The following is a 15,621-nucleotide window of genomic DNA, read 5'->3' as shown; positions in this document are numbered from 1 at the left end:
AAATACCTAACAAAACTGTACTGAGCTCCTTCAAAATCTCCCTCTTTCCTATAGTTATATATACAGAATTTGTTCTGAATTCTTAAAACTTACAGTCTAAATCTTGTACAATGAGATCTGGCAGTTCTGTACCTAATTATGCCAATAAAGTGAATTTGAATATAGATAAGCCCATACATGGACTGAGACCGACAAAGATGGCAAGTGAGTAAAATGAGACAGGAAGTAAAAACATATACTGAAATGGATAATCAAAGAACATCTGACAGAAAGAAAAAGAAGGAAGGGAATAACTAGAGGGAGGAGGGCAGAAAGAAAAGATGGACTGACAGCCTCTGAAAGATAGAAATAGGAGTGAGAGGGAGGACTGAATGAGGTGGGGAGTAAATTGAGAGAGAAGCGAGTAGTAGAGTGAAAATGAGCAAAAGAATACCGAGAGAATGAGCGAGAGCCGTGTCTCGCTCTCATCAGTCAGAGCGTTGCTCATCCAGCAGCAGAGGCTGCCTTTGTCTCCGTGACGGATCCTCGCTGTCTGTATGCCACTTGCCACCATCACCATTACAGACTATTACTGATGTACACACACATACAGAAACACACACAGAGGAGAGAAAGCAATGCATTTAACAGATACATACATGCAGAAGGCATTTATGTAACAAGGACGCATGCAGATACTGTATATAATGTATTTATTGTGCTGGTGCCAAATACATATTGGAATGCAAAGACACACAAATAGATTTTACTGTCAGTTGCTTGATTGACTCATTGTCTCAGCACTAATCTGATCACAGGACCTGATATAGTTAGTTAGATTAGATAGATTATTAATCGTAAAGGGACAATGTCGCGCCAAAAACAGTCTGAATCGTATACAACCCAAATCAAGTATAGTAAAAATAGTAGGAAGAGGGAAAGTTAAGTGGCTTTTCAACTTGTTGGGTGGATGTTTTTTTCCTGAACATACAGTTGCATATTGCATTTAAACCTGGCTCACATCTGGTTACAAAGCGAGGAAGACCACACCAGATGTAGTCTGGCCTATTTGATAGCATTCCTGTGTGCATGTACACCTTAAAACATCCAGATAGAATGTGTGTTAGTACAGTACCAGGTATGAAATGGGTCTATGCTTACACAAATATATGTTAGACCTGTGCACTAGACACACGCGTTCAGATACAGACACACCGTGCACGACATTCTTAGCAAACATTCACAGAAGCAGGCTGTGTTAGCCGCCTGACATACTGGTGTTTATAGGCACACAAACACACACATGTTGAAAGTGATTGCATATACTGTAACACCTATATACTGTTTGCACACGCTCACTCTCTTTTCTTTCGTTCATTACCACCAGCAGCCTATGCAGCTACAGTGAGCAACAGATGTTCTGTGGGAGATATTGTGCAAGACCGAACGTTAATGTGCGCTGTGTATAAAATGCTAACAATGCTTTTTCTCTTGTGTTTGCCTCCACAGTACTATGAAATGTCCTACGGTCTCAACATTGAAATGCACAAACAGGTAAGAAAGATGATACTTTGAATTTTTTGTTTTCTTGACGTTGTCGGACTGATATATACATGGAGGTTGCGTGTCTGTCACTTTCTGTGTGGAAGTTGCATTGATTTAGTAAATGGGAGGTGGTGAATGTGTTATTTTACACAGACAAACATGGTGTACCAGTGTGTCATTTTTTTTTTGTTTACACCATATTTTATTACTTCTGTCGTCTTTTGTGGCCTTTATTTACACTAAGCGACATCTATATATGTAGATGAGGTGGACAAGTTATTAGAAATACATTTCAGTTGATACACACAAATGACTACAGGTAATTTAATCAGAAACGATATATTTTAAGTAAGGTACTATTTAGTGCAGGGTTATTGTAACATTGCATTGTACAGGTGTTTTTTTTTTTTTTTGGTCACTTAATGCACAGTATATTGTATTGGCAGGATAAAGCAGGATCTGATTCAGCTTAAATTATAAGATGATGAGCTGAAAAAGAAATCGTAGTTCAACTTTGTACCTAAAAAAAGGTAGGATGAGAAACAAGGCTATGGCTTTAATAACATTTTTTGTTAAGCAAGGGCCTTGCTTTTCCTTTCTTTTATTTGGCAGTTTAATAATAAATATGCAACAAGTGGCTTCAACACCAGGCCATGGACGACTGATTTAATTAGTTTTAGTATGGGTCACTGCAGAACACTGTGGTTTACCACTGCGTACCTTTGAGTGGAGTACAAATGCAAGTACTGTAACATGAAACCAGAAGTTTAAATACACACCCTGAGTGTTTTGTTTCATTTTTGCACAGTTATGTTATCACTGTTGATTAAATGTTTACTTATGTGTTTCTTCCTGGTTATTCTCAAGCAAAACTTGTAATAGCTGCTGTAGGCAAGAGGAGAAACAATTACTGGTTCGAGAATTACAAAATAATGATGCTATTAAACTAGGCAGTAACCATAGCAATCATCAGTGTATGTTTTACAGAAGTGGTGGTGACAGACTGAGGCTAACTGACACTACAATAGATGTCAGCAAGGCTTAGGTTACAGCATGGGATGGTTTGGACTGGTGTGTAAAGTCACCCGCTTGTTCTTCAAAACAGTGTAAAGACCATACACCTGGTTGAAGAGCAGGGTAAATTGGGTGTCATTTTCATTTGTTCTCACTGAGGTCCTGTACGCTTGATTAAAGACATATCTGATGAGAAATGTGTGCTCCTAGGAGCTGGTGACTGCTTATCAGTCCCTACATTTGCTCTTGATTTGGTGTCTCATTCGGTACTGGAGGAAAGGAAGACAGCCAACTTTCCGACTGAGCGACAGGCATGCAACAAGGTAAATGTCCAGACAAACAGACAAAAGGCAGACAGATAGCTGAACAGAACTCATGTAAGTAACTTTGTTGACAGAACTCCATGTAGAAAGATGGACTCATTATCCAGTTTATTGGCATTTTCCTTTAAGGTGCCTGTGTCTCCCTCTTTATCTTTTTTCACTTTCTGAAATGAGCTCCCAGTATGCCCTCAGTGCACATTTAGAAAGCAGCTCAGTGTTTGAAACAGTCTCTAAAAACGCCTTCAAATGAAAGCCACTGCACTTTAACCTCATAATCATAGCGTCATTTAGCTATCAAAGTAATTATAGCACAGACATATCAAACAGTGGGTTTTTGTCCAAATACTGAGTGCAATGTACGTACTAACTCCAGACACCAGTACTGGCTGAAGTTCTGTCCAGTGTCAGTATCAGCTTTGTTAAACCTCAGTTCATATCCCCGTCACTGTAATGTTCTTGTAATGTGTTATTGTGTTCCAAGTGAAGCAGCTGTCACAAATGCCCCATTACATTTTGTTGAAATACTGGCACCTATTTTTGATTCACATTGTTCCAACAGAGTAGCATAAACAAACACACAGCATGCAGTAGTTTATTCTATTATGATCAAATTTTGCAGGCGAGCCTTGGCTCTGAAGTGCTGCTGTTGGTGGGCTGGTGGATGGGATTCATGATGTGGATAAAGAGTCTGTACAAACACCTTTTGTGTAACAGCTCCAGACTATTACAGCACATTGAAACTGCACAGACTACTATACAGCACTATGGAGCACCCAGAAATTAGTTTGGGTCTCTATTTCATGTCAGGTTTCTAGGATTATAAGAGGAGAATGCATGGATACAAGTAGTCAAAGCTTCACATCTAAAATTCAACTAAAAAGCCAAATCTGCTTAATTTACCAAAATAACAGGGAAAGTAAGCAAGTAAGATTATAATATATGTAGCACATGAGAGGTTATTCACTGTGTAGCAGTGAAAAGGCCGTGTCTTCTTATTGTGTCAGTCATGCATTATGTTTACAAAAATTATATAATGAATAGCCTGCAATGCATCTTAATAAAATATAAAATTTAATTCAAATGAGGACAAGATATGTTGGTTATTCAGGTCCTCAGCAGTGCTGAATATGTCAGCATAACTCTTATAGCTAATTTTTCTTGTTGTTCAAGTGTTGTTGTTTTTTTTTGGGGGGGGGCAGCAGAGGGAGAACGAGACTAAAGAAGAAACAGATTAGACCATTGGAAAAACAACTCTGACCATTTCATAATGCTGCATAAGAGAGAGAGAGAGAGATGGATGGTAGCAAAGCGAGGCAGAACTGGACTGTCAGCTCTTGTTGCCAAAAAGAAGAAATGGTCTGGGGTGCTGGCTGCACCTCTGAGAGATGGAGTGAAGGGGGAGGAGGTGGGGTAGGTGGGTAAAATGACAGGGAGGCCAAGGACAAGAGAGTGTGGAAAATAGGAAAGGGGGGGATGACAGAAGGAGACCAGAGAGATACAGTACAGTCAGAATGAGAGGAAAAAATCAAATGAAAAAGGAGAAACCTGGCATCAGTCAGCAGGGGAAATGTGTGAGAGAGGAAAGGTAGAAAAATAGAAAAAGTATATGTTTGAGCAACATGGAGGAAAGGAGTATATGGAAAAAAGAAGGCTGGCAATAAAGGATAAGACTAGAGGAGGCAGGAGAGTCAGTGAGAGAGAAATATAGTATGAGACAAATAGTAAACCAGTTCTTAAAGTCTTGCAGGTAGAAAAGGAATTTGACAGAAACAGAATAAAAATAAGAATGTGGGGAGAGAGCATGGCAGAATATAGAACGAAGAGACTGGTATAAGAAAGGATATCAAAAAGAATGTGATTAAAAACAGGAGATGGCATGAATGAACTTGAGAGGAAAAGAAAGAGGCGGATAAAGCACAAAAAGAGAGGTTGTAGAAAAGATGTTACAAAGGGCGATGGGTTGGAAAAAGTGGGATAGTTTGAAAAAAGAGTAAGATCATTTAAAAACGAGGACTGAAGATATGAGACTGCAAGAACAAAGTGAGCATGATAGAGTAAAAGGTAGTTAAGAGGGAAAAAACTGAGATGATGGAGAGAGCTAATGTTGGAAAAAGAGAGAGAGGGATAGAGATTAATTGAACGGATGAAAGAAGAGAGGGTAAACAGGAAGGATGGAGCTTTTGAAGAGACAGATAAAGACCTCAGAGAACAGATGAGCGGGTAAAAGGAGTTGGAGATGAAAATGAGAGCCAAGAAAAGAAGCAATGGAGGCAAAAGGGAGAGAAAAAAGTGGGAGGGCAGTCAGAAAGAACGAGAGACATCAAGGGAGGGAGGGGAGCTTTGAGCTGCAGTGAGAAATAATGAATCATGAATAGATTTAACAGTATCTGGTCTTATTTCCTCTCCTCCTTCTCCCCCCGCCAGCTTCCTCCTAACATCCTGTTAAGATCACTGCTATTGCCTCTCTTCCCTCTCTGTCTCTTTTCTAACACACACTGTCATTATCAGTAGCAGGGCCATCTCATGTACTGGCATTAATTGAGCTGTAACAGTCATCTCGTGCCTTCCTTTGATCCTCTTTTGCTTTTTGCTTCTGTCTCTTGCTCTCTCTTTTGCTGTTTAAATTTTATACTTGCTCTCTAACCCCCTCCCATACATCTCTTTTATGATTTTGATCTCCATTTCTTTTCTACTTCTCTCCCTTCTCCTCTTCTTCTCTGTCTCTTTTGGAGACAATTGTATCTGAATTATGTGAAGGCACAGGTAAGATAACATCTCCCCCTCCTTCTCTAAGCTGTATCAATACATTGAAATCCATGCACGCACACACCATCATATTATCTCACTTGGTTCACTTTCATTATCATATATACATATAATGTACCAGCTGCACCCCCAGGAGAGGAGGAGTGGAGGAAGCTATGAGGACTTTACTCTGTTCTCTGTGGTTGTTCTGTATTTGTTGATATAGCACTTCTGGGCCCTGGGTAGTTATTGCCTGTATACCCTGCTATGTGCAGAGACACAACATGTATATTCAGTGATTTTGTAATTCAGACAATAGTTAGTAGACGGCAGCTTACAGATAGGTGTTGTTGTAAGGATTATGGTGACTGGACTGAAGCAGGTTTTGTATTGACAGCTGATTCTAGCAGCCAGATAACAAGACGGTGGTGGGATGTGAAAAAGAATAGAAGCTTTGTTAGATTTGTGTCAGGCAAGGGGCAGCGGCAGCCTCAAAGCTGGTGACCAGAGTGCAGCCTGGGAAAATATAAAAATATTGAAGACAGGAAGTGAAAGAGATATGCTTTCCTTTCATTCAGCAGTTAACTTCAGACGCTCATTAAGCAAGACACAGAGCCCACAGTTACTCAGTGCCAGGAAAAGGACAGCCACAGTAACACCACAAAGCAGCTAAAACATGCCTATCTAGGATCAACATGGATTTATTTATTTATTTGTTGCATTTCAGGAAGACGTCCAGAATTTTGGTCTAAACCTACCCAAACTCGATATGCATAAAATAATTTCAGTCTGAACAGAATCTGATTATAAGTTTGAAAATGTGATCAACTCGAATGGACCTGACAAAGAAACATCAGTTCTGGTTGTGGCACAATGGGCCACGAATTAAAAACAGCCCTGAAAGAAACAGGTTAATATGAGGCCAGACTTTGTTGACCATTTTTAAGAGGACTGGACAAGGATCTGGGCTATAACACTGAGCCTGCACTGAAGGTGTAGAGTTATCAGCACGTTAGCAGAACAGCAGCATCAGCTCATTGTATGTTTCCACAGGAGGTGTTCAGACACAGTACTGTGTGAGGTCACTTGCATTTTGGACACGTTCTGCGCCTAGTACATTGTCACTGTACAGTAGTTACTTGTATAAAATGTCAGAAAATAGACTTAGAGCGTAAATATATGCTTTCATTCACATTTACGTGCGCATAGTGCCAGTAAAATGCAAGCTGTTATTTGTCCTGGGGACCATATCTGTTCCATCAGATGCGCAAGATGGACGACTGAAAAACGCAGCTGAAATGCTTTCTGTAAAGACATGCTGTAAACCCTATCAGCAGTAGTTTATTGTCTGTCACCTTATTCCGTGATTGAGGATTGTGAATATCATTGGCAAGTGTGTTAACTTGATCACTGTCACTGTTGCTGTGTAGCATGGTGTGTCATTTTTATTTCACTTCGTAGTTCACAGTTCTGTGTCTTGTCAGAAAATGTTATTTCTGTGATGCCTGCGATGAGCCACTTGGTCAGGAGCTGATAGTGAATCCACTCTGATCCGCTCAGGTAAAAGACCCACTGAGACACAGATGTGTGACCTGTCTTAAGTAGATGATGCAGATAAGCCTGCTATGATTGTGGTTACTGAAACCTGATTATTTGTCTTGGCAGTTTGATTGCTTGCACTAGGTAAATGTTTCTCGGTGAATGGGCTGGACCTTAATGTATGTACGCTATACTGCCTTCCAGAAATAAACACCACATACAGTATCAGTGTTTAATTTTACCTGGAAAGGAAACAGCAGTGCATGAGAAACATGTGTTGCAACATAGGGTACAGTTACTTTCCTCAGCAGGCATCATACTGCACTGTACAATCAGATCGCTGGCAAAAGGCAAATCGTACCTTAGACACTAGTTTGAATGACTCTGTGCTGTTAATTCATTATCATTATCCATGTACAATAATTACCACTTTTTAGGTGTGTATGAATGTCTCCCTGATGTATTTAGAAATCAATTTCCCAGGGAACCAAGTCACAGGCTGTCTCAGTCAAGCCTGTGTGGTTGGCTGATTGAAATGGGTGGACTCAAGGGTTAAAATCCTTGAAGCGAGATGTGCTTTTTACACAAGGTTACACATTGAGCTGTGGCACCAATTTACAGTAGGTTTGCAGGAGAAATGTTTTGCTGTTAGGAAGCCAGGATGGTTGCATATTTGTTTGCATTTTAATGGTCTGGTACAGAAGGATGCTCGGCAACAAGGCTACTGGGCGCCAAGGGTGCTTAATTAGAGATTAGACAGCAGGAACCAGGAGGAGCCTGTGTATTTAAAAGCTGGGTCACAGTTGAATTTTTATAATAGTTCATGGTACAGTATGATGCTAGCTTTATAGACTAGGTGGTTAGGAAATGTGTATTTATAAAACAAACAGGGTACAGAGTGCATATTTTTAAAAATACTTTTATTTTTCTTCTCACTTAAACTCACAAAAATGCAACACACAATGGCAACAAGAACCCAAAATCCAGTTCATGATTTGTTAAGTGGATCACAGACTCCCATTGACAGCTACAGCCACTCACCCAGGAATGTGAGAGAAGTTAATGATGAGGTACAAAGCAAAGAACAAAACAATAGGAAGATAGATTTTACTAATTGGGCCTACACTTCTTTTGTTTAAAACCTGTGACTAAATAATAAGCTTCATTATCAGCCCTTCTACTGTATATGTTTGTGCATGACAAAAGGAAAACGGTCTCAATCAGTTTAAGTAAGAAATGTTTATAAGCATCAAATGTCTGAATATTAAAGCTGCAATATGTAATATAAGGTAGCACTAGCATTAAACTTCAAATCAACCCAGCACTCCCTCTCCTTGTGCCACTAAGCTCTAATGCAATCTGCCACACTCCACCGTGTTCTTCTCAGCTCTTCAGATATTTGTTATGAAATTAAATTAAATAAGAACACAACAAAATTTACTGATTAAGCAGAAATAATTGAAAATCTCTGATTGGTTAGAGAGGTCAGTACCTCTCAAAACCTTTTAAAAGCTAATATGACTGCACTGCTGTCAGTGCTGTTCAATGGGTCTGAGTCACAGCATGTCTCCACGTTAAGGCAAGTTTTGGAGCAGATTTCTACAACTAAAATATTTCACATAAGTCACATACTGTAGCTTTAACAAAAACGTCTTTAGCAGATGTACTTGGTAACTCCAGTAAATAGTGAGGTTTGATGTACAAAGTTAATTTTGAAAGCCAGACTAATGAATGACCTTTTACCCCAATATTCTTGAGTGTGAATACAAGTCACTATACTGTTCTGTTGCAAAACATTTTCAACATTTTTTCCATCACTGAGATTCAGTATGATTATAATCAGTAATGTTCTAAATGATGTTGTCCCATTATTCTTATCCTGTCCTATCCTCTTTTACACATCACCATGTTGTTTCTGCCCACGTTGCTTCATCTTCTGCACGAATGACGTTCTTGTCCAGTAACTGTCACAAATACTCTACACCCATGGGACAAGCAAGGCAAAATTCTCCTTTTGTTCTTGTGCAACATTTTTACCTTGAATTAAATGTTCGGTCTTTGAAATCAAATATCACATCGAATTTTTGAATCATTATTAAAGCTTCATACCTGTATCTGAAACATCTGAAGAATTTGTTCGACCCAGAGCTGAAATTCTTTTACCTTTTCAATGTCGTAAAAAACGCGAGGGGAAACAACCTCTGATTATAATTGAACAGGCTAACGGACAGAAAACCAGCCTAATGGAGAGAAAGAGCATCCTATTACTGAAAGGTGTCAGTATGTCCTTGAGTTTGATAGTGAACCTCTTGCTGGTTAGTAATTTTAAGCCATTTAGTATAATAGCAGGATGAGATAAAAGCCTTAATAATTAGCTGCTGGGAATTGGTGAAGCCTAAATATAAAACCTCAACATGGTACTTAAAATACACAGTATATAGAAAGAATGCTCAGTACTTCCTGCTGCTCCAGTCACCTTGTGAAACCTTGGCACCTTGAGCTTCAGTATGAAACTCTTTTGAAATTAATAATAGTCCGGATGTTATTGAAGCTGTGGTAGCATTTCAACATCAAACACTGCTATAGGTAAACATGCCAGGCTCATACAGTACAGATAAAAGATTTTAAGGAGCCATGTTGTTTATATATATAAAACCTCTACATACTGTTTTATAATGCTAGATAGACTGTGTGTTTCACTGACCAGGCAGGATATTGTAGCTGTGTTCGATAGTCAGGATGCTCGGCAGCCTGGCCATTTCCCCCGTGGACTCCTAAGGACAGATGAAGCAGCTGGCTGTCCTTCTTTCCTGCTCCCCCCCTTTCATTTCACCACCACACATATGAAGGCTGAGTATGTGAGTGTGTGTTGACAGAAAAGAGTGAGTAGACCAGTACTTCTTTTTGAATTTTTTATGTGATAGTTCCCTGATAGTATTGGCAATATTGGCATTTTTCAGCAGTCAAGCAAATTAAAAATGCGTTTTAAGCTGAAAATGAAAGTAAAACCTTAAGGAAGGGAGTGAAGAAAATGAACTGAGACAATGAATAAAACATAAACAAGGACTGAGGAAGTTTAAAGTCACAGTAAAAGCAGGAGAGCAATATCACATGAGAAAATGTTTATCTGTTTGGGTAAAAAAAAGTGTGTGTGTGCATGCGCTTATCCTGCTGCCTAATTAGCCAGAGCTGTCTCGCCTTTTTATGTATGTGTTTGTGCACATGTGTGCAGTGTGTGTGATTGTGCATATGCGGGTATATTTGGCTGAAGTTGTGACCTGAATCTTCATCTCATTTGGAAGAGAGGAGAGAGTGAACGAGGGTGAGAATGTGAGCAAGAGAAGACTTCATTTCCAACTCACTGCTTTAGTTCATAATAGGTTTGATCTGCTCTTGTTCCGTTTTTCTTTCACAATCTCACTTTCCTTTAGTTTTATTTAAAGGATTGGATTAGGACGGGCTTGCACACAATATGTGGGTCAACCAGACCAGGCTTTGGGGAGTTCAGATGAATTTTTATGTGTGCATTGATGGTATGTGTTTGTCTTTTCTGAGCAGTGGTGTATGCAGTCCCTCTGTCTACATGTAACATCTGTGCTGTGTATGTGTGCAGCTTCTCTTTCCTTCTTTCACTCCCTCTCTTCATACTTTGTGCATATGCCTCTGTTTACATGTACAACAGCTCATTTGTGAATAATGAGGCATAAAGAGAGAATGTGATAGAGTGTGATATAACGCTTAAGGAATGATAGAAAATAAGCAGCGAAAAGAGAAAACTGTGAAAAAGAAATAGAGAAAGATGAGATGGAAAAAGCCTTTTAGTGTAATATCTTTGTTGCTCTGGTAGAGGAGTTCTGAGTAGCTACACAAACTGTATTGAGCTTATCTGTGTGTTTGTGTGTGAGCGATAGTAGCTGTGTGAAGGAGAACAAATAAAGAGCTAGCACCCAGAACACATAGCCACACAGCATGTTGCTTTTATTTTAAATAACATTTGCTGGAACATGTACTGTATGTTGGCGGTGAAATCTGTCACCATCTGAAAATTTGTTCACATGAAGCGTTTAATTACAGGTAATTATTTTTGAAGTAATGAAATGTAGCTAATTCTAACTACAGTTGCAAATTTAGTGTATAATTTATGGTTAATAATAACATCTTAATGCTAGAGGTATGGCAGTGTAGGTCAGTCAGACTTTGGTCCAGACACAATATCTCAACATCAACTTGATGAATAGAAACAAAATGTTCAGACATTCATGGTTCTCACTTGATTTTATTGTAATTAATTTGGTGTTTGCCGAACTTTTCCTCTTTAACCACCATCTCGGTGGGGGTTTTGAATAAATCATTACCTGTGTCACGATGTCGGACCGGTTCTTCTAAAGTGGTGGGTGCCTGTCTGAAGACAGCAGACTTGTCAATATATAGATTACATGCTTTATGTATTTTCTTAGATGTTGTCACAGTTTTTTTTTTTTAATTGATCCCGTCAGTGTGTGTCTCGCTCTGTCTCTACGTCTCTCTCTCTCTCTCTGGCCAGTGGCCCTGTCCACTATACTGTATAAAACCTTCCAGGCTGAAAATACCAACAGCAACAACAATGATATAAATCCTGCTCCAGTCATTCTATTCTTTGGTTCTTTTCCCCCACTTTGACACCTATTAGCCCACATTCCTACTACCGTATATATACTGTACCTCCTAGCAAAGAAACACCCCAATCCTCGGTAACTCAATAACTTCTAGATTATTCTACATGTACAAAGAATAAATGCCAGCAGTTTCTACATTATTCTAGAGTACTTTGCATTCCACATTATTCCAGATAAAAGATTAAATATTAAACTAAATAATAATATCAGTAAATTCAGCAAAGATGAAAGTATGTAACAAATCAAAATGAACACCAGGAATAATTATTTAACAAACATATTGCCAAAATAACTGCATACACATACAGATCTAACAGGAAATACTGTCTTGGGACAACCTGCTACAGTAAATATCAGCATGTTGATATTGTCATTGTGAGCATGCTAGCACATTGGTCTTAGGAATAATTATCATGATAAGGACTGCCACTATAGGCAAGGCTATAATGTGAGTCATGTTTTCCAAAAGTGAAGGCAAATGAAATGCCATTCTGAAATATAGTGACCGACCAGGTGAAGGGGAGACTCTGTGCTATTATAGATAGTACTACCTGTGCCCCTGGTCAAATTTGTGCCGCAGCAAGCAAGCTGTTGAGGTTATCAACAGATGAAGCTGCTGCAGCAGTGAATTCAGTGAAGATCTTTCTTTGGTTTATGGAGTTTCCTCAGAGTTGGAGTCTTTTTTCTTTCTCTCAGAATTCTGAATCATTTTCCAGCAAGGATGCTCTGAATTAGTTACCAAGTCAGAGAGTTGTGTGTATTGTTCCTGCATTCACCAGGACATAGAGGTACATCAAAAGAAGTATGAGTACTAATGTGGGCAACACATCAGATTTTCCTGTACTCTGTGTGAAACTGTCTAATTCAAGCGCTGCCTGTGATGTTAAAGCAAATGTGAGAACCTGTTTTGTCCAGCACAATAGTGTGTGTGTGTGTGTGTGTGTGTGTGTGTGTGTGTGTGTGTGTGCCCCAGCACCTCAGACACAAGCAGTGAGATGTGTAATAACAATAAGATTCGTTAGTGTGTGTATGTGGGGGTGCATGTGTATGATATGCACATGTTTGCACGCCTTTGTATTCATGCATGCGTACTGTGCAGTGAGCTTTGCTACTTTGTGTCTGATTTCATTGTGGGCGACATGAGTTTGAGGCTGTACAGTATGCAGTCTGTCAGTGCAAGCTGGTGAGCTGGCATCATGTGAATACGACTAATAGCTTAGTGTATAATATAGCCAGAGAGAGAGAGGCACTAGCTGCAATCTCAACTGTAAAGGTGTGTCTGTGTTTCATTGTGTGGACACATTTTTGTTTGATACCATAGTGCTGTGGACCTTATGACGCTGTGAACACATTTTGGCCCATTCCTCACAATTTCAAGGGGCTTTTTGAGAGAGTTAAGGCTTAGTTTTAGGATTCAGGTTAGGCATTTAGTGGTGATGGTTAAAATTTTGTTAAGGGCCTGTGGAATTGGTTATGTCAATTAGTATCCTCACAACAATCAAAAGAAACTACTGTGTGCATATTTATGTCTATATTGCAGAGACTTGTGTATGGACCATGCTTCTGTGTCCTCACATTCAGGCTTATACATGCATTTATGTCGAGTCTTTCTGTGTGTGACAGAGGAGTAGAAGTGAGCTGTCTATCTGTATTTTTCATTCTAAATGTTTCTGCTGCCAGTGCTGATGCCTATCTTGTATTGGTTCTGCTCTGAAGGTTGAATTGGTGTCTTTGTGTGTGTGTGTGTGTGTGTGTGTGTGTGTGTGTGTGTGTGTGTGTGTGTGTGCATGTGCGTGTGTGTCTTAGGATTCGTGTGTGTGGTTGTTGGTCTCATGCTGGGAGACTCTGTTTGCTCTGCACACAGCTCTTTGTATGTGTGCTCTCCACTGCTCTGTTTGGATTGGTTTTCTGTGTGCCCTTGTTGCTTTTGTGTGTGTGTGCACGTGGCATGGTTTTTGTGTGCATGATTTTGAGTGTGTGTGTCCACAGCTGTTTTTGTGTGTGTGTTTGTATGTGTGTAGTTGTATTTATGTGCACAATTCTGAGGGCATGCGTGCTTTTTAGTGTTGTTGTGTGTGAGTGTTGCGGCTCTCGTGTGTGCTTTGCTGCTCCCCTTTCCTCTCTCTCTCTCTCTCTGTTTCCCTTCCCTCGCCTTCCAGAATAGAGGGGCCATCAATCAGAGGCAAGGGGGATAGAGGAAGAGTGGGAGGGGAGGAGGAGGTGAAGAGAAGTTGGCTTAACGCCAGGGAAGAGGAGCTGGCACGCAGCCCAGAGGAGAGTGAGAGAGAGGGCGGAGAGAGGAAAAAACAAGACTGGGCATGAAAAGAAAAGAGAGGGAGGGTGAAAGGAGACTCTTGGAGAGAAGCAGGGCAGGGAGATCGAGCAAGAAGGAGAAAGAAATGAAAGAGAATGAGAAGGAGAGCAGAGTGAAAGAGAGAAAGAGAGAGAACAAAAGAGCAAGGCCAAGTACACTGAGGGAAAACAAGGAGAGGACACAGAGAGAGAGAGAGAATGAGATACTGTGGACTTGGAAAAATGAGCCTAGCAGAACAGAGGAAGAAGAAGGCTGATTGCATAGGGGGGGTGGGGGTGAAAGAGAGGAAACAGGAATTGCTGTTTTCACTGAGCAATCAGTGTGTGATTAGTACGTCACTGGCTACAAATATTTACCTTAAAATGTTCACATAGGGGAGAGCAGTCCAATTAGAAATCAGTGGACAGAGATAAGTTAAAGGATTGTGTTTGCATGTGTGTGATATGTACACACCCTCTGACTCTAAAATAAACGAGGATATTCTGCAGCTATACACAGAAAGTACAAAGGCTGTGAGTCACTAACATACAATATGCCCATGTCCAAAATCACTTCATAGCAGGTGGTGCAAAATGGTGATGATTCAGAAGTGTGCGAAGTCTCAGTTTATTACTCAGTATTGAGTAAACTATTGTGTCTAGAGCTGCTACTACTTATTTTCATTAGCAAGTAATTGTTTTTAAAATTAATCAATCAGTTGTCTGGTCACCATTTCCTAAAGCCTAAGGTGATGTGAAATTGCCTAGTTTGTCCAAACAGCAGCCAAAAATCCCAGATTCATATCATATAAGATGAAAAATTAGATTAGCACAGTTTAGGTGCTGAACTGAGATAATAGTGATTGTTTAGATTTTTGTTTGTTTTTGCTTAAAAATACTAAAATTGAATCTGTTAGAGCTGTTGATTGTTAAATCAATTAATCAACTATGATGACTTCAGCTCTAATTGAATGTATGTTGGAAATAAGGAGTGAGTGATTTCAGGCACAGCTTATGACTGCTGTCCTATCAGTCATTAACACATGCAAACATCCAGATATTTTATTTTACAGATACCCAATTACTAAGCTTTTGAGCAATAGGACATATAAAGCAGTCAGTACCTCAGTGCTCTTCTTGTCAGCACAATACGATTTTGTAAAACCTTTTTTGCTATCAAGGTAAAGTTGAATGAACATGCGTTCTTTTTTCCATTATAACATCATGTATCACAAATTCGTCGTGGTATGGATTCACTTTGAAGTTGCTTAACACAGCTGGAGGCTTCTGCAGTTGGAGGTTAAGTGCTTTGCTCATTGCTCATTCTGTTTCCCAACATACATCTGAGGATTGAAACCAGCAACTACTGCAGTAACAAGCAAGAGAGAGGTGCTAGGACCAGAATAAGAGCTAAGAGAGATTTTTTTGTTTAGAGTTAGAGCAACTAGAGTAGAGGGGTATCTCTCACACACACACACACACACACACACACACACACACACACACACACACACACACACACACTTACC

General features: G+C 39.7%; 1 protein-coding gene across 1 annotated transcript in view; it reads left to right on the top strand.

Annotated features, from left to right (window-relative positions):
• Positions 1–15,621, top strand: part of tle2b (TLE family member 2, transcriptional corepressor b) — a 78,846-nt gene that overhangs the window by 26,781 nt on the left and 36,444 nt on the right. Inside the window, exon 4 of the mRNA XM_020607047.1 lies at positions 1,489–1,533. Within this exon, the coding sequence (XP_020462703.1) occupies positions 1,489–1,533 (45 nt within the window). The remainder of the gene's footprint in view (positions 1–1,488; positions 1,534–15,621) is intronic.

Source organism: Monopterus albus, unplaced genomic scaffold (genome assembly GCF_001952655.1).
Source record: "Monopterus albus unplaced genomic scaffold, M_albus_1.0 scaffold83.1, whole genome shotgun sequence".
NCBI lineage: Eukaryota > Metazoa > Chordata > Actinopteri > Synbranchiformes > Synbranchidae > Monopterus > Monopterus albus.
This window is presented reverse-complemented; position numbering and strand designations above follow the sequence as displayed.